The 22,119-nt window shown below is 37.2% G+C and overlaps 1 protein-coding gene across 3 annotated transcripts in view; it reads left to right on the top strand.

Moving 5' to 3' along the window:
• LOC136864197 (protein O-linked-mannose beta-1,2-N-acetylglucosaminyltransferase 1) overlaps window positions 1-22,119 on the top strand; it is a 652,704-nt gene that overhangs the window by 467,593 nt on the left and 162,992 nt on the right. For all 3 annotated transcript variants that reach the window (XM_067140873.2, XM_067140872.2, XM_067140875.2), the window contains 3 exons: window positions 3,198-3,268; window positions 6,541-6,801; window positions 19,053-19,254. In XM_067140873.2, coding sequence (XP_066996974.1) covers window positions 3,198-3,268; window positions 6,541-6,801; window positions 19,053-19,254 — 534 coding nt within the window. The remainder of the gene's footprint in view (window positions 1-3,197; window positions 3,269-6,540; window positions 6,802-19,052; window positions 19,255-22,119) is intronic.

The raw sequence follows: 22,119 nt of genomic DNA, 5'->3' as shown, positions 1-22,119 counted from the left end.
GTTGAGGAATGTGAAAACAGGTTTGTACCTTTAAAGGTGGTAAGGAATGGTGAAGATCCACTATATTATTAACAGAGAAGTAAAGGGACTAAGAAGGAGGTGCAGGTTGGAAAACAAAAATGAGTTAGAAATGGCTGTGGAAGTAAGGAGAAATTGAAGGAACTTACTAGGAAATTGAATCTAGCAAAGAAGTCATCTAAGGATAACATGATGGCAAGCATAATTGGTTGTCACAAATTTTAGTGAAAAATGAAAGAGTATGTCCAGAGAGAGGAGGTGACTAATACTAAAGAAGGATTAAAATTTACCTACGATAACGACATTTGCAGTAAGATACATAAGTTGAAAACTAGAAAAGTGGCTGGAATTGATAAGATTTCTGGGGATATACTAAAGGCAATGGGTTGGGATATAGTACCACATCTGAAGTACTTATTTGATTATTGTTTGCATGAAGGAGCTATACCAAATGAATGGAGAGTTGCTATAGTAGCCCCTGTGTATAGAGGAAAGGGTGATAGACATAAAGCTGAAAATTACAGGCCAGTCAGTTTGACATGCATTGCATGTAAGCTTTGGGAAAGCATTCTTTCTGGTTATATTAGACATGTTTGCAAAATTAATAACTGGTTTGACAGAAGGCAGTTTGGGTTTAGGAAAGGTTATTCCACTGAAGCTCAACTTGTAGGGTTCCAGCAAGATATAGCAGATATCCTGGATTCAGGAGGTCAAATGGACTGTATTGTGATTGGCCTATCTAAGGCATTTGATAGGGTAGATCATAAGAGACTACTGGCAAAAATGAGTGCAATTGGACTAGAAAAAAGTGTGACTAAATGTGTGGCTATATTTCTGGAAAATAGAACTCAGAGAATTAGAGTAGGCGAAGCTTTATCTGAACCTGTAATAATTAAGTGGGGAATTCCTCAAGGCAGTATTATTGGACCTTTATGTTTTCTTATATATAAATCAATGATATGGCGTGTAAAGAAGTAGAATCAGAGATATGGCTGGCAGATGATGTTATTCTCTACAGAGTAATAAATAAGTTACAAGCAGCATAACATACATAATGTCTGGCACTGTGCTTCAAAATGTTTATGAGAATTGGTGAATAGTTCACTGAACAAGCCTGCAAATACTGCTAGGCGTGAAGTTATAATACAATTTAAGAAATTTGAAGTTCTAAAATTATATAGATGTTGTGCTGCTCTTCAAGAACTTGCATCTTACTTCATTTAAGTGACTTATCTTCGACTTATCTACTATCAGAGCAACATTTATGTAAAATTGCAAATTTTTTAAGGGCCTTAAATTTGTTAAATGTTTTGGTTTGGATGTAGGCCTGTTTCAGCCTGTTTCAGTTGTATGTGTTAATTAATAGCAAACACTCAAACACGAGTAGGTTAATCTTTCAACTTCATATGTGGGTCTTGAGATGGCTGCATAGCCCAATGCAGGAAGCTCACAATTTGCCACAATTAGCAGGATGTTGTCCAGCTCCATGGATAAATGCTTAGCATGCTGGCCTTTGGCCCAAGGGGTCCCAGGTTTGATTCCCAGCCTGTTCGACAATTTTGACCCTCATTGGTTAATTCCAATGGCTCGGGGGCTGTATGTGTATGTGCGTGCGTGTGTGTGTGTGTGCGTGTGTGTGTGTGTGTGTGTGTGTGTGTGTGTGTGTGTGTGTGTGTGTGTGTGTGTGTGTGTGTGTCATCTTCAGCAATAAAGTTCATCAATTATAAATTGTATACCATCACCCCTCCTAGCCTTCTGGCCGACTTTCTGATGGTGAAAATTTTCAACCAACGGGATTTGAACTGGCTAACCACGGTGTCAAGACCATATAGATTTGATGCTTTAATGATCTTGGCCACCAGACGGACTAGAAAACGTATTTCACAATATCTTTTATTGCAGACTGAGTCAACATGATGAACCTATCTTCCCCCTTCATTAACCATTCCTCTCTATTTAGATCCTCCTTCCCATACCTTATCACCAGTAGAAAATGAGTCACCATTTCAATGTAAAGCTGACTAGAATACATCTTATATTTGTTGTCATTACTGTATTTTGACTAAGGTACTCTTCTGTGTTTCTTATCATGTGTGATATCTGAAATCTCTTTTTAGTTTTGACGCACTTACTTTATAACTGTCAGATTCTTCAGTCTGCTGAAACTCATCTTATCATACGGACAGAATTATTGATTTGACACTTATTTGTTCCTTCCCAATACTCCTGTGTTTCTGACTTGCTTATTCACATTGATTTAAAGTTGACTGAAGAAAGTGTTGCATATCATGGAAGTACCATCAGCATTATAGCAATAGGGCACCCTTGTTGTTTACACATTTTGCATGATTGGCATGTTGTTTAGTAGATCTTTCATTGGGAGACTGTTAGTATTGACTGATTTTTTACTTTTAATTTACAGGTTCAGAATCTGAAATGTGGTACGAATATATATATATATATATATTATTTTTTTCATTTTTTTTTTATTTTTTTATTTTTTTTATTTTTTTCATAGAGCAGAAACTGAATGAGGAACAAATTCCTAATTATTCTTCTGATAGGTGTTCATATTGCTACACTCTATTTACATAAGGACTTTGGTATAACAGCTAATCTCTTAGTGGGTTCAAACCCCCACTGTTGGCACCCCAGACGATGGTTTTCCGTGGTTTCCCATTTTCACACCAGGCAAATACTGGGGCTGTACCTCAGTTAAGGCCAAGCTGATTCCTTCTCACTCCTAGGTCTTTCCTGTCTCATCATCGCCATAAGACCTCTCTGTGTCGGTGTGACGTCAAACAAATTGTATTTTTTTTTTTTTTTTAAAGCTAATCCCTAGCAGCTTCAATCTTAAGTAACCGGGCGAGTTGGCCGTGCGCGTAGAGGCGCGCGGCTGTGAGCTTGCATCCGGGAGATAGTAGGTTCGAATCCCACTGTCGGCAGCCCTGAAAATGGTTTTCCGTGGTTTCCCATTTTCACACCAGGCAAATGCTGGGGCTGTACCTTAATTAAGGCCACGGCCGCTTCCTTCCCACTCCTAGGCCTTTCCTATCCCATCGTCACCATAAGACCTATCTGTGTCGGTGCGACGTAAAGCCCCTAGCAAAAAAAAAAAAAAATCTTAAGTATGATATATAAACTATGTTAAATATTCTTATGTTGTTGTATCTTTCCAGGTATTAAATAATCAAGTTCACGATGTCCCTGTTGCGATAATTGCCAGTAACAGGCCACATTATTTATACAGGTAAATGTATTCATTCATCTTTGGCTTTCTGAGTGGTAAAAAAAAAAAAAAAAAATGGTAATTTAAAAGCTGTATGGTGATTAATTTCTGTAGGAAAGAAGATACAGTTTAATGAGGCATGACCAGTTGCTCAAAGAAGAATGAGCGCATAGTAATGTACAACAAGGGTAATGATAAAGTTTAATAAGAAGTAAAGGTGTTGAATTGTTAATGATGAAAACATTTATTTATTTATTTATTTATTTATTTATTTATTTATTTATTTATTTATTTATTTATTTATTTATTTATTCATTTATTCATTAATTTATTTATCAAAATTGTTGAATATGTTTAGAATATAATTGGTGTAATAGCAGTTATAAAATAATTAATTTGTTTGAAACTGAAAATAATTCATTTGCAATCAGTTGATTTTATATGACTAAATATACTGTGCATTCATTCAAAACTTCTCACCTGGGATAAATTGATTGGTTCTTATTAAGGGAAATCATGTCAACTTAGTTTTTTAATATTATATATTGCCCCTAAATTGATATGTTTTTCCCAATAAAAACCATGAAATTTATTTAAGGTGGGAAGTTTAAAAATGAATGCGTGGTATAATAAATGTTAACATTAGTATAAGGTTAATTTGCTCAAGTATGAACAATAATTCTCACAAATACAAAGGGTGAGCACTGCTAACATTATCATCAGCACACCATCCGTTCCAGAATATTGGGCGGCAGGGCATTCCTTTATGACGTCATAGGACATTGACTTGAGGCTGCCTGACTGCAGGACAAAATTCAGACAACTTGGAGTCAAATAACATTCTTGTTTTTCAGGAGGGACATACAATATATATATATATATATCCCTCTCTCTCTCTCTCTCTCTCTCTCTCTCTCTCTCTCTCTCTCTCTCTCTCTCTCATGTATGGTTAAAGACTTGGTTGTAAGATTTAAAATATCTGCTGTTCATTGTGAGCTTCTCTGGAAAATGATACTGAACATTATCAAAAATAGAATTTGTAGCAGCAGTCGGTGTTCACACTAAATAATAATGGTAATAATAATAAAACCAATAATAGTAATAATAAAAATAAATTATTGAAATATGAAAATAAGAATGTAGCGGCAGCATCACATCTAGGCCGGAAAATGAGACGGTTGACTTATAAACATGACTTACAGGTTTAACAAGGACAACTGAGGAAGGATTGTGGAACGTGAGAGGAACCCTAATAAGGCCATAGGAACATATATCGATGTGGAGAAAGGGAAGCGCGCATCGGTTACCCATGAGCTCAAATCTATTAACATTAACAAAAGATACAAAATCAAGTAAACCAAAACAAAGGCATAGCCGATGAAAAACACAACCTAAATAAGATATTTTAATAAATTGATAAAACACAAGGTTTAACATGGAGTTGATGCTGAATTACAGTAAGTTGCCAATAACAAGATGCAGTGACTGTCTAAAACACAGTCATTCAGGAAAGCGAGATATTTAAATAAATTGATAAAACACAAGGCTTAACATGGATTTGATGATGAATTACAGTAAGTTGCCAATAACAAGATGCGGTGACTGTCTGTCTAAAACACAGTCAAACCAATGTTTTAGGTTTTCTATTGCTGATGATGCTCACTAAGATTGAGCGAAACATGTCCAATTTGTGATTTAACGGTTTCATCCTAAACATAAGGATTTTGTGTATTGGAAAGGTGGTTCTTCAAATATATTATAAATATAATAATTTATTACTCTGAACTCCAATACGGTTGAAAAATGAGATTTATAACTTGTAATGTTACCACTCACTACGCCGTTCAGATGGAAAAGACGCAGACAACACGCATCACACACACAAAGCTGGCAGAAGGCTGGAAATGGACAATCACAAGTAACCAATAGGACACCGAATTTCTCTAGATTCCTTTTTTTGCCAATAGGAAAGGTCGTTATTCTGACCAATACAAATGCATGACCATATATGGCCAGTTTCTTAACTGCTGATGAATTAGAATTTCATCACCTATCTTCTCCACATGCCAGTATCCACTGTTCAAAAAATAATGTACTGCACACATTTTACCAAGACAATTTTACAATTCTCTTCCAATTACATTCAAAATATATTTCTTCAAAGTCCATCAGTTCATATTTTTTACAATACTTGAAAACAATAACTCTACCAATTATACATTCTTCAAACAATGTTAATTTTTTTTTTAGGTTTCTTGAAATTAATTTAAATGATACACAACCTTTTCAAAATTCAATAAAACACAACTACATAAAATTTAAATACAGAGATCACTTCGAAAATAATTCTTGCAATTTTCATTTACAGTTCCAAATAATAGGTAAATTAAGCAATTCTGTAATTGATGATTTTCAAAAGTTCACGAGTCAAAATTTCCTTTCTTGAGGTTTCTTAAAATAAAAGGTGGATAGTTTACATGTCCGAACTTCAGTGATATAATTTTACGAAACACAATGCTTATTTCCAGTTTGCCGTTCCTCTACAGGTGACAGATATCATGCCAGAGTTGAGCAATAATGATTAGGCAAGTGGTCAGTATGAAGTAGAGTGGACCAGAGAAGACAGCACTCTAGCGGTAGTAGACACTGACATAATTTATGCACATTAATGAAGTCTACTCTGGTTTGCACTGTAGTCAGTGCTGGTTATTTGATTTGTTTGTCAGAACCGATGGTCAAAAATGTTTGTCCAAACCTGCACGTACACATTCTTTGTTAACTGTATTGTTTTTATTTTGTTGTGTTTTAACTCAAAACATATTTGGATGGCATTTGTTTGGATGCTCTCCTTTGCAACTTACAGTGAAATTAGTGCTTATGATGTTTATCAGATATATAGTGGATGTTTTGAAAATATATGTGGTAGGGCTCATTCAAGTTTAAAATTGTGAACGAAGAAGAAATCACACTCCCTTGGTAGTGTTATAAGAATGCTGTTTGCTTCAAATAAATGTTGTGTATGCTGTAGTGACCAGAGTTAATAATTGTGTAGCTTGGCATGTGAAATATCAAGAGCTATGGTATGAAGACTCATTTTAACATTTGTCCATTAATGTCCTGTTTCGGGCCCATTATCATTAAAGCAAGGTACTTTTAGGGCATGATATACATTTCAGATGTCTTGTTTCTTTAAAATGATTTATTGTTATATCAACAGCCTCTTTATCATAGAATAAGAATGACGTAGCAAAATGTTTGTACATTGTGTAACAAATTTTTCCCTGTGTTCCAAGGATGCTGCGTTCTCTGCTCTCAGCACATGGAGCAAATCCTGAGATGATTACAGTATTTATTGATGGATATTTTGAGGAACCGCTAGAAGTTACGAAACTTTTTGGACTCCGTGGCATCCAGCATACTCCTATTGGTGTTAAAAATGCAAGAATATCACAGCATTACAAAGCCTCCCTTACAGCTACTTTCAACATATTCCCCAGTGCTAAATATGCCATCATTGTGGAGGAGGATTTGGATGTTTCACCAGACTTCTTCAGGTAATTTTCTTTTGCTCTCATAAGGCAAAAAATAACATAGACAGGATGACCACAATCTGGTAAGTCATGAAAAATCAGGATTGAGATAAGGAAGTTGAAATTGATTAGGGTAACTTCAAAGGAACTTTGGAAATCTAGAAATTATACCCAAGATATTAATTTTATGCTTAAGCCGGATATTAATCCACGTTTCTGAAACTTTCAAAATAATTCTTTTAAAGTGATATTTACGTAGATAGGTTTACGAGTTTTACATGGTCTTCTATTTTCATTTATGTTTTCAAAGTGTGCTTGATTTATATATTTCTACTTGAACTATATGACAAGTAACTGTGCAAGTAGTAATATCAATAGTAGTAGTTTGTCCTTATCCAGATCCTTTTTTTTTTCTTTTAATTTGCTTTGCATCACACATGGCGACAATGGGATAGGTAAGGGCTAGGAGGGAAGAAAGTGATCGTGTCCTTAATTAAGGTACAGCCCCAGCATTTGCCTAGTGTGAAAATGGGAAACCACACAAAACGATCTTCAGTGCTGCCGTCAGTGGATTTCACACCCACTATGTTCTTATAACATTCTAAATGGAATACATCCGAACATAAATCATTACAGTAAGTTTCCAGAAACCTCCATATGTATCAGAATGATAGTGGATTATACCCAATATATGAATATTACAGAGCTTTATACAGTTTTCCACTACACGTATTTTGAGGTTAGACGTATTCACAATATGTATTTGAGGTCATACAAATGTACAATACGTATTTACAGGGTATAGTCGTACTTTGGTTTTACATGAGTTACGTTATGTGTAGGATGCCGTGCTTACGACTGTTCATGTCACTGAAAGTTATGACTTACCCTTGAATGACTGCTGACTGTGGTACAAATGCTTCATTTGAAATAATTTCAAAAAGAGCTGATCCGTGTACTCTAAAAACATCACAAGTTGGGATAGTGGGTGGAATCTGAATTTTTTGTAAGTATTTCTGAAACACCGCTGTATCCACGAAATGGATATGTATCAGGATTATTGTCTTTATTCTCCTATTTACAACCACTACAGTTCTTTTGTGTCACCGGCCGCGCAAGTTTGGAAGGAGATGACACGGCACTTTCCCCCTCACTTTCTTCCCTGCTCTTCGCACTCGAATAACTTTCACTGTTTCTGTTACTCCCTTCAAACTCGGATTAATTTTCCAAAACATCATTATTGCCATAATTGTCATTTAAAACACTGTCTACAAGCTCTTTCAAACTCTCGTCATCATTATCACGATGCCGGTTCTACTGCAAAGTAAATACTGAATACCAATGAAAATAAACAGTTGTTCAAAAATGCCATTGTCGGACAGTAATACAGACAGCATTCTTTACCAAAAGTACATGCCTCTAGTTCCTTACAGTGTGTATTGTGAGAACTTACATTGCAAAGGGAATCTAATATACAAGGATAAGCAAGACACTGCGTCATTGTGAGCTGAGCTCGTAATTTGATTCATCTGCCAAAACACCACGCGCGACCACAGCTAGTCAAATGATGCAAGTGGATTAAGCTGTCTGTATGTCTGCTGCAATTCCGAAGGTACAGGCAACTACCTTTATAAATTTCTACCGCTACTTCATCTTTTCTGACAGTTTTCTCCACTTTCATCATTTTAATTGTCGGTTTCACCTCTGTCATACCAGCATCTTTTTCTACTCCTTCTCCTGGTGGTTGAACATCCTCCTTTGTTTAATTATGGCATGCTCTTACATTTTTACAAGTCATGAAATCATTCTTTCCATCCATATTTATTCCCGTGATAATATCACAATTTTCCATCTGTGTCTTTCACATATCTAGAGTTGGCATATTCACTCTTTCTGTTTTTTCTAAGTCCACTTACTTGTTTCTTTTCACAGTTCACATCATCTCTTATTTGCAGAGTGAATAGTTTCCAATTTTCCTCATTTTTTTGGTAACTACTTGCTTCATTATACCACCTTGTACTTCTTTCAACTGCTGTTGTTTTCCATTCCCTCCACGACTTCTTCTCTTCACTTTTTCATTCCCTCTGTCATTTCACTATGAAATTACTTTTTGCTTTATCTTTCCTTCTTTCTACTCTGCCAACAAATGTACACCATTCCTTTTCAACATTTCCATTCTTGTCCTTCATATTACTTTTAGTTCATCAACAAACTCTTCTTTTGTCTACTTATCTTTCAGTTTCCACTAGCATGGCTGTATTATTTCAGTTCTTTGTTGTTTACACCATCATGTTGATAACTAAAGATTGTTCCTTTTATCTTTCCATCCATACATGGTAATATTTTATAATTTTTCTTCTTGACTTGTGTGTTTCCTTTAATTAGCTGGTTCCTCTGTATGAAATCTCAACCCTTGATTCTTACTGCCGTGTCCTCTTCCTTTTCTTCCAATTTTGGTAGTGACATCTTCCATTACTTCCTTATCTTATATGAATTTCTCCGCTTCTTCCAAAAACTGCTTGATTTCTCATTTGAGGGGCATATGCTTAAATCTGAACCCTTGGTCCTTTCTCCAATTGATCTGTTAATATAACAATCCTGTCACTGTATTTTCATTAATGTTGTAATGTGTTGGCAGAATAGATAAATAAACACAACTGGTAGCATTTACTCTTAAGATTTATTAAGTAACACTAATTCATACACAACTACACAGGCACACCAGGACCACTACTTACTCTGCACAGTACACAGTTCATGCTCTCTCTGTTCTCTCTCTCTCTCTTTTTTTGAACAATCTGCTTTACGTTGTACTGACACAGATAGGTCTTACGTCAGTGATGGGATAGGAAAGGGCTAGAAGTGGGAAGGAAGCAATTGTGGCCTTAATTAAGGTGTGCCTGGTGTGAAAATGGGAAACCACAGAAACCAGTCTTCAGGACTGCCGACAGTGGAATTTGAACCCACTATTTCCTGAATACAAGCTCACAGCTGCGCGCCCATGACCTCATGGCCAACTCGCTCTCTGCTCTCAGAGTTAAACTTACTCACACTATTGCTTATAAATGAAAAAACCTACAACCTGTTTTCCAATCAATGGCCGGGTCAGGGATGGGATGAATGAAGCCCCCAACTTGCAGCGAGCATAGGAATTGTGCCGGCTGCCAAGGCCTGTCGCACTCCTCTGGGGCAATGATTAATGACTGACAGATGAAATGAAATGATAGTGGAGAGTGTTACTGGAATGAAAGATGACAGGGAAAACCAGAGTACCAGGAGAAAAACCTGTTCTGCCTCCGCTTTGTCCAGCACAAATTTCATATGGAGTGACCCGGATTTGAACCATGGTATCCAGCGGTGAGAGGCCAGCGCGCTGCCGCCTGAGCCATGGAGGCTTCTACTATTGCTTATAGACTAACACAAATCATACTCATTCCTTCACAACTGATTTTGACAGTCTCAATCAGTTCTGCAGTTGTCACTGTCACAGTCATGCAGTTCATAGCCTGTGTACAACAGTCACACACTTCATTGCCCGTGCATGACAGTCTCACAATTCCATATAATGTACACTGTTCGTACCTCTCAGCAGACTTCATTCACTGTTGCATGCCGATACCCTGTCAAACTCTCTCACGCTGCTTGAGAATACGACATTTACTCATAGCAGCCAGACACTAGAGACTCCAATCATCGATGACAGACAGACAGACAGAATGAACACTCAGATCCACAGACAGAACATTCACAGACTGACTCATCAGTGCTCCACAACAGCATGGCAGTGACTGACTCACACACTTACTCAGACTTAACTAACTGCACTCCTCAACTCCAACTGAACCCGTTTTGCTCACTGACTGAGCCAACCATTTCACGCTCGTTTGCCTGCCCTGTTATAGAGAGGTTGCCCCGTCATCTCCTTCGAACAAGCAGAAGCTGCTGGAAATCTCTGAAGATGGACAGCGCTGGGTTCGTTGAGATCCTCACAATGCCAGAGACCTCCAGTGAGGTAATGGGGCGATGACAATAGGGTGGCAGAAGGGCTGGCCAATTGCACGGCTGGCTTTATCTTATTGGTATGTTGTGTGGCGAGAGGCAGGCCCTAACTTGACGACGCCATTTTTGGGCCAGTCAGGGCTCAGGTGTTCTGCTCAAGGCCTCACAGTAATACGTCAGAACTAGACACAATAACATGCACAACTTTTCTTGAAAGAAATCCTGTAAAAAATTTGAATGTGTGGCTTATTCACATCAAATTTTTAAGCATCATTGTTTTCCTATGTTGCATTGTATTTGACTCTCCCACTATATGTTTATCAGCCATTATGCAAGCAACATTTTAGTTGTGTTATTGCTGCTCCAGTCATCTTATGGTGTAGTGTAGTGTGGTTGTCCAGAGGGAAGTTAACCTCATTTCACAGTGAAAAATATTTTGTGTTAAAAATATGAATATGAAGGGAATGCAGTTGCAGTCATTTGAGGTTAATGATTATAGGTAAAAATAATCAGAGAAATGGACATGGTGTGGGAACTGCGATTCACCAAGCAAGTTGGCTGTGCGGTTAGGGGCGCACAGCTGTGAGTTTGCATTCGGGAGATAGTGGGTTCATACCCCACCGTCGGCAGATCTGAAGATGGTTTTCCGTGATTTCCCATTTTCACACCAGGAAAATGCTGGAGCTGTACCTTAATTAAGGCCATAGGTGCTTCCTTACCATTCCTAGTACTTTCCTATCCCATCATCACTATAAGACCTATCTGTGTCAGTGTGACGTAAAGCAACTTGTAAAAAATTTTTTAAATTACAATTCAGATCATATTTTCTATATGTGTGAAAAATACATCAGGGACTGGTGAAAGGAGGATTTGTTATTTCAAAGCAATATTCTGAAACAGAGGAAATATAGAAAGTGTGAGTACATGTGAGAAATGGCAATGATTACCACTGGCTCTGACAGTGAGAAAGTGGAGAATTACGGACTTCAAAGCTGGCAATAAGTGGATGGTTGAATGTTGCTCACAACACAGGTGAGGTGTGAGAAAAAAAAATTGCAAGGTTTCTCATCATCTTCAGGGTGTGTTAATGCAGGTCCTAAACATCAACCAGTTGTATGTCTATTTTGAGATACCTTTTGTGTTACTGAAGGACTATACATTTTGAATAGGTGATGGTGTGGAGATGAACTGTGGAACCTGACTTATATAACAGAGATATGGGGCAGTGTAATTGGTATGGTGCTATGTTCAAGGATTGTGTTGCTTACGATTAAGTGTATGAAGGTTGAGGACTGGGGAGTGTCACACCATTTACCAATTATTATCAGAATAGAGTATAGCAAGAGTAATTTCCACTCCAGATACAAAGAACTAAAAATTTTGATTAGATACAATCGGCATTCAGCCTTCGGAAAGCAAGTATTCGACATCTCATACCAGTTCAAAGACATCAACACAGATCTAAAAATTTTATACATCAGAAATAACAGAAAATATATGGGCATTAAGAAGACATTGTTGAAAAAATAAAATAATAGTAATAAAAAAATAATTAACCTACAATTACAGTTCCAGAAAAGGTGTTTACGTCAAAGGAAAATGACATAACGGAAAATTACTGGTAAACTAGCCGGCCTATTAAATGCTCATTAAAGAACCCTGATATAATTTACAAAACAATTAAAATACGATAATGATATTAATAGTCATGGGAGCAGTAATAATAATGGTAATAAAATCTAAAAGTGCAGTTCGGTGTGCCATTGACCTAATCAGAGCAAGACGTAATGGAAAGTTAACTGACAAGCTAGCCAGCTGGACTAATGCCAACAACAGAGTATTACACCTCCTTGCAATCTATACTAGACTAGTAAGGAGTGACTAAAGCACTGTTGGAAGACTTAATTAACATCAATTCCAAATTTCAAGTATTTAACCCATTTAAGACCAGCGTTCTATTTTGAGGACTGGGCATTATTTCCGATTTTAATCCATTCCACTACAGTGACGGGTACAACCGTCAAGAGATCTGCATTCATTAACGTGCAATGACAAGTACAACCGTCACCATGTACTCAAGTCGGAAATACATCTGTCTGACCATCGATTTCTTTCGATTGTGATGTACTTTAAAATTATGTTCCTAGGTAGTGCTAGCATGTTTACATGCCAATGTTATTATCCAAAGGCCATTTCGTCAATGTATATTTTTCTTCTAAAATTGGTTATCTTGTTCGTGAAATGAACACTACTGAGCAATATGTGTAAATATCACGAGGAGGAAGAGAAAAGAATTCTGCGATTTCTTCTTGATAGTGGTGTTGAAGATATCTCAGAATTATCTTATGGTAGTTTTAGCATTGATAGTGTGTCTGAGAATTGTGACTCCGCTCATCAAAACGACAGTGAGAATGAAGGTAACTGCATACATAACGTCACCACATCGAGCAATTGTAACTGGAATTTGGCCAGTAATGTTCCGAAAGGCAATGCAGGTATGTAAAAGGTTACCAGAAATTGTACTTCAAATTGCTGGATGTGACATTGTAGAATTCTAGCTACATACATGTCATGCAGAGCGCGAGGAAAAAGAGAATGAGCTTCTCATCATTCCGAGTCAACACTGCGGAGCAAATTCTGGAAGATGTCACGTTTCCTGATTATGCCACTAGAGGATGTTCTTCTCACATAGCACACCAGTGAGACTACAGGGAAAGCACTGGGGTCATTGTCCTGAGAAGATTGCTCCTACAGCATGTAAATCAGCCCCATCAAGGAGATCTAAATTCTGTTTTGAACGTGGAATCTGGAAGGAATCTTGCTTCGAATGCAACAAATGCACAAAGTTGCCCTCCATGTGGATGGATGTTTCAAGGTGTACCATACCATTAAAAGACTTTAGTTAATTGTAGGAAGTTAAACTGTAACCCACAATATTATTAGCTCGATGCAGTATGCTTTTATAACCATCTTAGCATCCATAACTTAAAATGTAAAAAAAATAATTGCATTCCAAGGTACATTTTTCAAGTAGAATATTTGCATGGCAATGGGTTAAAATTTATTTGTAATATTTATGTCAGAATATATTATTGAATATTAAAACATGAACAATTTTGGAGCTAGTTTTTTTTATAAAACATTCAATAATTTACTAACAACAAGGGAACTGTTATCATTCTTGCCAAGGTCAGCAAATCAACGCGTTACAGTTGTCATGAATTCCAATTATACACTGCTGTGCAAAACTTAAGAACGAAATAGATAAAGCAACATAACGTATCAACTACTCAGTAGAAATGAATGAAAGTGCGGTAACATTTTGCCAGTGATCTTCCAAGTGTGCATAGAAACCTGGCGTGAGGTCAGTGCAACTATAGTGCCAAATGGGTATGGCCCCACAAAACGAGGCAGTTGAGAGAGTGGGACAAGACAGTGTGAGTCAATCAGCGAGCTGTTATGGTGCACTGTGTTGGTGTTATTCATTACAACATGGCCCGGAAACAACATGTGGATGGCTTCACCCGGAGAAGAATCATCAGGAAACTGGAAGGAGGACAAAGTGTGATGAGTGTAGCCCAGGAGTTTGGTATTGCTCACAGCATTGTTTCATATGCATGGAGAGTGTTCCAAACCACAGGCAATGCTGCCCGAAGGAGAGGAGGGAGTTTACCACGGTCAACTACAGCAGCAGATGACCGCTACATTGTGCAGCAGGCAAGAAGGGACTCACATCGAACAGTGGGTGCAATTGAAACCACACATAACAGTACTGCAAGGCACCCAATCTCACGCTCCACAGTGGCACGGCAACTGTATGGAGGTTGTCTGTTTGCTCGACGACCATTGCGTTGTGTTCCATTGGCACCTGCATATCGGCGGCACCGTTGGCGATAGTGCCAAAAGCATCAGGTCTGGACCGACGAGGAGTGGGATCGCGTGTTTGTCTCAGATGAGAGCAGATTCAGTCTGAGTAGTGATTCTAGACATACCCTTATCTGGCGAGAGTTGGAACACGTATTGCACCCAGGAACATCATCGAACATGATCATTTTGGTGGTCCAGGTGTTATGGTGTGAGGAGGCATAATGTTGCATGGGCGTACTGACCTCCAAACGGGGTACACTCAGCGGTCAGTGTTATTGTGACAATGTAGTCCTTCCCCACATGCATATTTTCAGGGGTGCATTTGGCTCTGACTTCATTTTCATGGATGACAATGCACGATCGTATCGAACGGCGCAGGTGGAACAACCATGGTCTTGCTTTTCTCTGCTCTGATATTCACATCATACTTTTCAATTTTCTCATTCAGTTGTTCTTGTACTTCTACGCTGTTTGTTCCCCAGACCATAATGTCATCTGCAAATAGTAATAGCTTCATATCCCTATTTCCATATGCTTCCTTTGTCTCCTTTACAATCCATAACCATTGGAAACAAAAGTGGTGACAGCACACTCCCCTGTCTGTCCAGTTTCATTTCTAAGCCATTCAGTCTTTCCAACTGGAATTTGTATGCTGCTGATGCAGTTGTTGTACATTGTTGTACATTGCTTGCACCATTTCTACAGTCTTTGTACCCAGTCTCTCTTTGACCATGGTTTCTGAACCTTCTCCCTGCGAACACTACCATATGCTTTTGTTAGTTCTATGAATGGAAATTCTAAGTTCCCATGGAGGGAATTAGATATTTTTCCACCAATAGAGCATGTCAAAAAACAGATCAGATGTAAGGCTTTTCAGACGTTTGCTCTATCAACCAGTGTTTCGTCTTAGGTCTGACACTAGACTCATCAGAGTGGGATGTGTCAGACCCTACCCACTGACGCTGGGGTGTATGCAGGTGAACTTATCAGAAGCCCATTATAAGAGGCACAGTCTGATAACTGCATATGGGAGATAAATCTCCACGATGGAATTATTGCCCGCCTAGCAATTCCGAATGCATACACCCCAGCGTCAGTGGATAGGGTCTGACACATCCATCTCAAATGAGTCTAGTGTCAGACCTAAGACAAAACACTGGTTGATAGAGCAAACACCTGAAAAGCCTTACATCTGATCAGTTCTATGAATGTCATGACTGGATCCTTTCCATATTCTCAGTTCTTTTCCATGAGTTGTCTAATGCTGAAGATTGGGTCCACTTCTAAAGCCTTTTGTTCCTCTTGCAACTCTCTTTCTACCTTTCTTCTCATTCCCCTATCTAATAACCTTTTCAGTATATTTGCCACTTGTAATAAGAGTGCGATTCTTCTATAGTTATTACACATTTTTTGTCCCCCTTCTTAATGACTGGTATTATTATTCCCTTTCCCCGGTCTTCTGGTACATGCACTTTAAAAATCTCTATGGCCATTGTAGTCCAGCAGTCTTTTCATATCCACAGTAATTTTACCATCCCTCGTGCTTTCCCCGTTTTCATTTTATGGACTGCTAATTCTACCTCTAACATTGTTATATCATCCATTGTTGAGTCATCGCACTGTATTACTACTGTTTCCTCTGCACAATTTCTCACATTTAGCAGCTTATCAAAATAATCCTTCCATCTTCAATTTTTCTTGATGTGTTATCTCTCCACCTTCCTCTTTCATCAGCTTTGTATAAACTCTTTCCTATTTCATCTTCTGTGTAAATTCTTCCCAACTTTTATTCTTTTACCAGAAGTTAGACCATTCATCTTAGTTACTGGAATTCATTGTTTTAATCTCTCCAGAAATTCTTCCTGCAGTTTCTTATATTTTAATTTCCACGCTTTTACGTTACTATCTCTCTATCTCCTTTAATTTTTCCATTTTCCCCATTATCATTTTTGCTATCACTACTCTCCATCGAATGCTTCTCCTGGTAAAGCTGTTATATCCATCAACTGTCTGCGATTTGTTGTTTCCAACAGAAAGTAATCCATTACTGATTTTATTCTTCTGTCACCCCAGCCACATTTTTGCTGTTTATGTTCTGTAACTGTGTTTTAACCATAATCATTCCATTCCTCTCACGAAACTCAGTTTCTCTCCTTCCTTCTTTTTCCCATTCCATGTGGTCTCATATTGTTTTTCATTTCCCACCAGTGCATTTAAGTTTACCATTACAATCAGTTCCACATCAATTATCTCCTTTCCTGGTTTTTTCCAGGAATTCTTCTATATACTCCTCTTTGTTCCCTGTATGTGGTGCATACACTTGTATGAAGTCCTTCACTTCATTTCTCATTCTCAGTCTTTTTTTTTTTTTTCATTATTTTGTCAAAGATGCACTGTACCCTATCCACGTACTGTTTTGAAATGATCAGGCCCACACCATTTTTTGCTTATCGATCACCACTCCAGTATAGTTTATATCCTTTCATCATTCTCTTTTGTCAAGTGGTGTCACTCTGGAGGGAGTGTTTGGGGCAAATCAACTTTCTGTCCTAAGTCCAATACTTCATGTCCAATTTTGTAGCGTACATCTTTTTACAGGTATGTTTATAGTGTTATAATTTATATTGAAATTTTTGTGTGTTTGAGAGACTGGAAAGTTTTTATGTTACATTTTACTATGTCGACACTGGAGAGTATGGCTTCCTTCTTAACAATTATAAATAATGCATCCTTGCCTTTATGAACCGTTTCTCCATTGTGTTCAATATGCTTGACAACTCCATAAATTTGTGTCCCAGGTCTTTTTAACCTTTCGTACAGCATACGTAGTTCCTCGTTCTTTTATTTTCTGATACATTGACCAACAGTGATTTGGAATCTTAATCTTCCACTAATTTATGAGGTTGTCCTTGGCCATCACAAGACATGTTATCTTCATTAAACTCATCTTCAGGTTTACACTTTTTTCAATGATGGTGTCCCTTCCCCGATGTCATCTTCGTCTGTTGAATCAACAAAACCAGCTTCTTTATCTTTCCAAAAAAGTTTGCACTTTTCCTCCAAAATTGCATCAAACATTGTCCTTATCTATGTGCACATGATTTGCTCTTTGTCAGAAAATTCTTTACCTTCCTGAATATTAATGCTGTAAGCATTAATAAGAGGTGCAATAATGTCACAAGCGCTCATAAAAAGCAACAAATCCAGTGCGCCTGCCTGCATATAGAATAGCTGGCCGTCATGAATAACTTGACCATATGGAATAGGACTCTTCATCCCGTAAACACAACTATAGGCAACTGTATGGGGTGGTTGGCGGTGGAGAACGCAATGTGCAGAGAGGGAAGTGAGGCAAAACAGCTGCTGGCTGTGAGTACTGATGTGTACCAGCACTTTCTGTTCTATTCATAGTGTGCAGCGCAAACTTGGATCTCCCAAATACCTCATTAAAAAGGACTAGTGAAAAATTAGACACCCACCACCACTACCTGTTTCAGCTTAGAAAGACCTTCACAAGTATGTAAAAATAAAATCAAAATTTGCCATCTGACTTCGTACCATTCCTTCGTAAGTAGAAACCCAGATCTCTTGGTATATCAAATGGTGCTATTTTATGCTGAAAAAAATATATGATGCATCAAATGACAACAGACAATGTATAATAAGAGATTATGAGGTTTTTAGCTCCTTTTATAATCATTCAGATATGTAGTGACTGAAATAAGAATCCAATATATTGATAGTTTGGGTTTTGTGGGGAGAGTTTATAAACACAGAGTTGTTACAAAGTCTACAGGGAAAGGAAGAAGCTTGTAAGGACAAGATTCAAAATAATGGCTATGTTAAGGAGCACCTCCAACAAATAATCAAAATGCATTTGAATTCTATTTTCTAACCTGTATGGTTGGAGGAAAAGAGAGAGAGTGTAATTAATAGGGGCTAAAATTTAGATGCACATACATATTAGGTATCATTGCGGTCTTTGTGTTGAGGAGAAGTTGGAAACCATGTAAAATCACTCAGATGGTCAGGGGAGGGGTATTAATTCTTTAACTCTTTTCGGTTCTCAGTTATTACTGATGCTGGGTCCTGTTCTAGATCTTCAAACTGGTCATGAATTCATAGCAGAGTCGAAATGAATTCTGAACCAGGCATTTGGAAAACTACAATTCTAACCCCTAGACCAGAGCAACCACTAATATGTATTTATAGTAGTATCCTGTCATCTGTCTGCCCCTTCCTTCCTTCCTTCCTTCCTTCCTTCCTTCCTTCCTTCCTTCCTTCCTTCCTTCCTTCCTCATATGTTTCTTTAATAAAATTGTAATTTGAAGTATTATGTAGCACTGTACTTAAGAGTACCCGCACTTCAATTGTTTGTTTTAATTGTTCTTTGTTTTTCTTATTTCAAGCTACTTCAGTCAAACTCGCCGCTTGCTGGAGGAAGATGATACAGTTTACTGTATTTCTGCATGGAACGATCAAGGTTATGAACATACTAGTGATGATCCCAGCCTTCTGTATCGAGTGGAAACAATGCCTGGTCTTGGGTGGATTCTCAAACGTTCTCTCTACAAAGATGAACTGGAATCTAAGTGGCCAACTCCAGAGAAGGTCAGTGTCGTGCTCAGTTTCTTCAGCCACCGAAGTATGATTTTGTTGATCATGATGGCATATCAGAGTTAAGTTGAAATATATATTTTACTGAAGAAACTGAAGAATGTATGTAAAATAACTATGTACAAAAGGGGCAGAAAGGTACAGTGAATGAAAATTCAGCAATTCGTAATATAATTACAGAAATACTGGAAAACTTCTACAAGTTCACCACATAGTTTTGTAATTCTGAATATATCTGCAAGAATACATAGATTACTTTGAGATATCAAATTAGAGATGAATTGAACAAACAAAATGAAAAGTCGCAACATTTTGAGTACCTAAAAGTGTTCAGTATAGTTGTACACTATATGTATTATATCAGTAATCTGGAGATGTTTCCCATTATTTTATTTGCAGGATGGCAAACTTTAAGGAAAAATGTACAAAAAACCTAAGTCTGAAAACTGTGAATCTGTAGGGAGATCCATATGACATACTGCTTTCTGAGAGATATTTTATTTTAACCTATTGAAAGAGCAGGTAACACTTCTGTAAACAGTAAGGTGGTGTTACAAAATGGTCACCATTACTATGAATAACATAGTTTACTGAAATAAAAATGAAGAACTATATCTGTTAACTGCAGTATCATGCCACTAACATTTAGAATTGCACTTCAATGATTATAACTGGAATCCAGATGGAACTATTTCTTCCTGAATGAATGCTCTCCTGCAAGTAGTCATTAATTTTTGACTTTGTTTTAATAAAGAAAGACATATTGTCCAGGTGTCTGTCAGTAATGGCTGTCCTGGTTTAACACTTGATACCATTGTGAAACTGGTGATAAATTTCTCTGCTGTTTATAATTATCAGCTTAACAATGTTAGCCTTTTAAATAATGTGAATGCAATGAAGAATTGGCAATAGCAGCTAACCTGAAATCCAGTTTTGGTAAAATTCTTGTCATGAGGTTTGGCTCCATCAGTTCATAAAGAATATTGTCACAGTGAGTTTGCAGTGGAAATTATTGGAGTGACACCATGAAACCCTCATCTTGTTTTGCTTGCTCCTGAGTGAAATAATCTATTTTTTTATGATGAAATCTGGCTACTATGTGATCTGCATTATGTAAACTTAATACTTCATGCCATGAGCAGTTACTCTGTATATGATGAGCCATGTGACTTCAGGTTTGAACATGAAAGCTCCTCTCTTTAAGTCATAGAATAAAAAGGAAGATTAACATGTTAAATTAAAAAAATACAAATGGATTACATTGGATAAATGAAGCTTGACATTTTTTTCTTGGACAATCCCCCTGACAGACAATGAAAGTACTGAATAGAAAGCAAGAAAACAGATCATAACAAAACTTACCATAGTGTAATGGTAGAATGTTGAGGCATATACCTCCTACAGTGCTCATGTCATCCTGATACATTGTGTATGAATATGATAACTGCAAAGCGTATTGACGTCACACTGAACAATGTAAGAATGTGTGGAAGGAATATGGTTCCAAACATTATCCTTCAGTTATGTTACCTCTGTTTGATGAGGCGGAGGAGCAGTAAGTGTTTTGAAGAGCTCTTACATAAAAGAGGAAGAAAAATAAAATTGTGAATATTTTGCAAGAGTGAAATACAAGAAATATTCTTTCTTTGTAATTACCATTAATAAATACATTCGTTTCCAAACTGTGTATGAATTTTGCCATATTGGTTCCAGACCACTAAAGGAGATTAGGTAAATGCAGCAGGAGCCTGTTAATTGAAATTTTATTACGGTGATCATTGAAGTTGAGTAGGTAATGAACTGTAACATAAACAGCATATCATATCCTGGAAACAAAATATTACAAATTTTACTTTTTTATGTACATGTGGAGAGATAAAAATACATTTTGGTGAAATATGAAGAGCGTGAATTAATTTTTATTTTCTTGCCAGATCTTCATTGTAGATATTTCAAACTGAATATTTTGCGTAAATTTGTCTCTCCTTCATTTCTGTTATTTGGTGCAGTACATATTTGGGAGAAAAGAGAGAGATATTTTGAATGATTGGCCGAATATTCAGTTTGAGTTGATTAACTGATGAACTGGAAACAACAGAGCCCATTTGCTGTCAATATAGTGGTCATACCAGCACTTACCATAAAAGTAGAGAGATGGAAGAGTGAAATTTAGATGATGATGATTATTATTATTATTATTATTTTAAAGTAATTAAATTAGACATTTGGATGTGTGATTCAAATAGTACATCACAACACACTGTCAGAATGGCAGTTTTAGGTCTCTCATCAGTACACTTCTCCAGTTACAATCTGAAATGAAATGCTTTATCACTCGACTAGAAAAGCATACATGAATTTTACTCATCAGTATGGTTCTCCAGCAGCTACAATCTGAATTGAAATATTTTATCAGTCATCTAGAAAACCATACAAGAAGTTTGATGGGAAAATGTTCAACTGTATTTTGTGGACTACTTTTTTATGGCAGACAATCAGAAGAATTGAAGAGAAAGAAGGAAGGAAGGAAGGAAGGAAGGAAGGAAGGAAGGAAGGAAGGAAGGAAGGAAGGAAGAGACAGTTATTCTTAGCTGAAGATACCTTGTCAGATATTCTTGTCATGATTTTTAATTATAGTCAAGAATTTATTTTACAATGATCTAATCTGACATGGAAAAGGGACGGTGGCCTTCAGTTTTGGACAACACATTAAAATTACATTGCCAAAAGATACAATGAATGTTAAAAGCAGTTACAGACTGGTGAGTTGCATTTATCTACTTGTTAAGGGGAAAATGTCATTTTGTATGGCCATGCAAGAAATAATCTGTGTATAAAGGGGACAAAGAGACAGGGGTA

The sequence above is a fragment of the Anabrus simplex genome, chromosome 2 (genome assembly GCF_040414725.1).
Source record: "Anabrus simplex isolate iqAnaSimp1 chromosome 2, ASM4041472v1, whole genome shotgun sequence".
Taxonomy (NCBI): Eukaryota; Metazoa; Arthropoda; class Insecta; order Orthoptera; family Tettigoniidae; genus Anabrus; species Anabrus simplex.
This window is presented reverse-complemented; position numbering and strand designations above follow the sequence as displayed.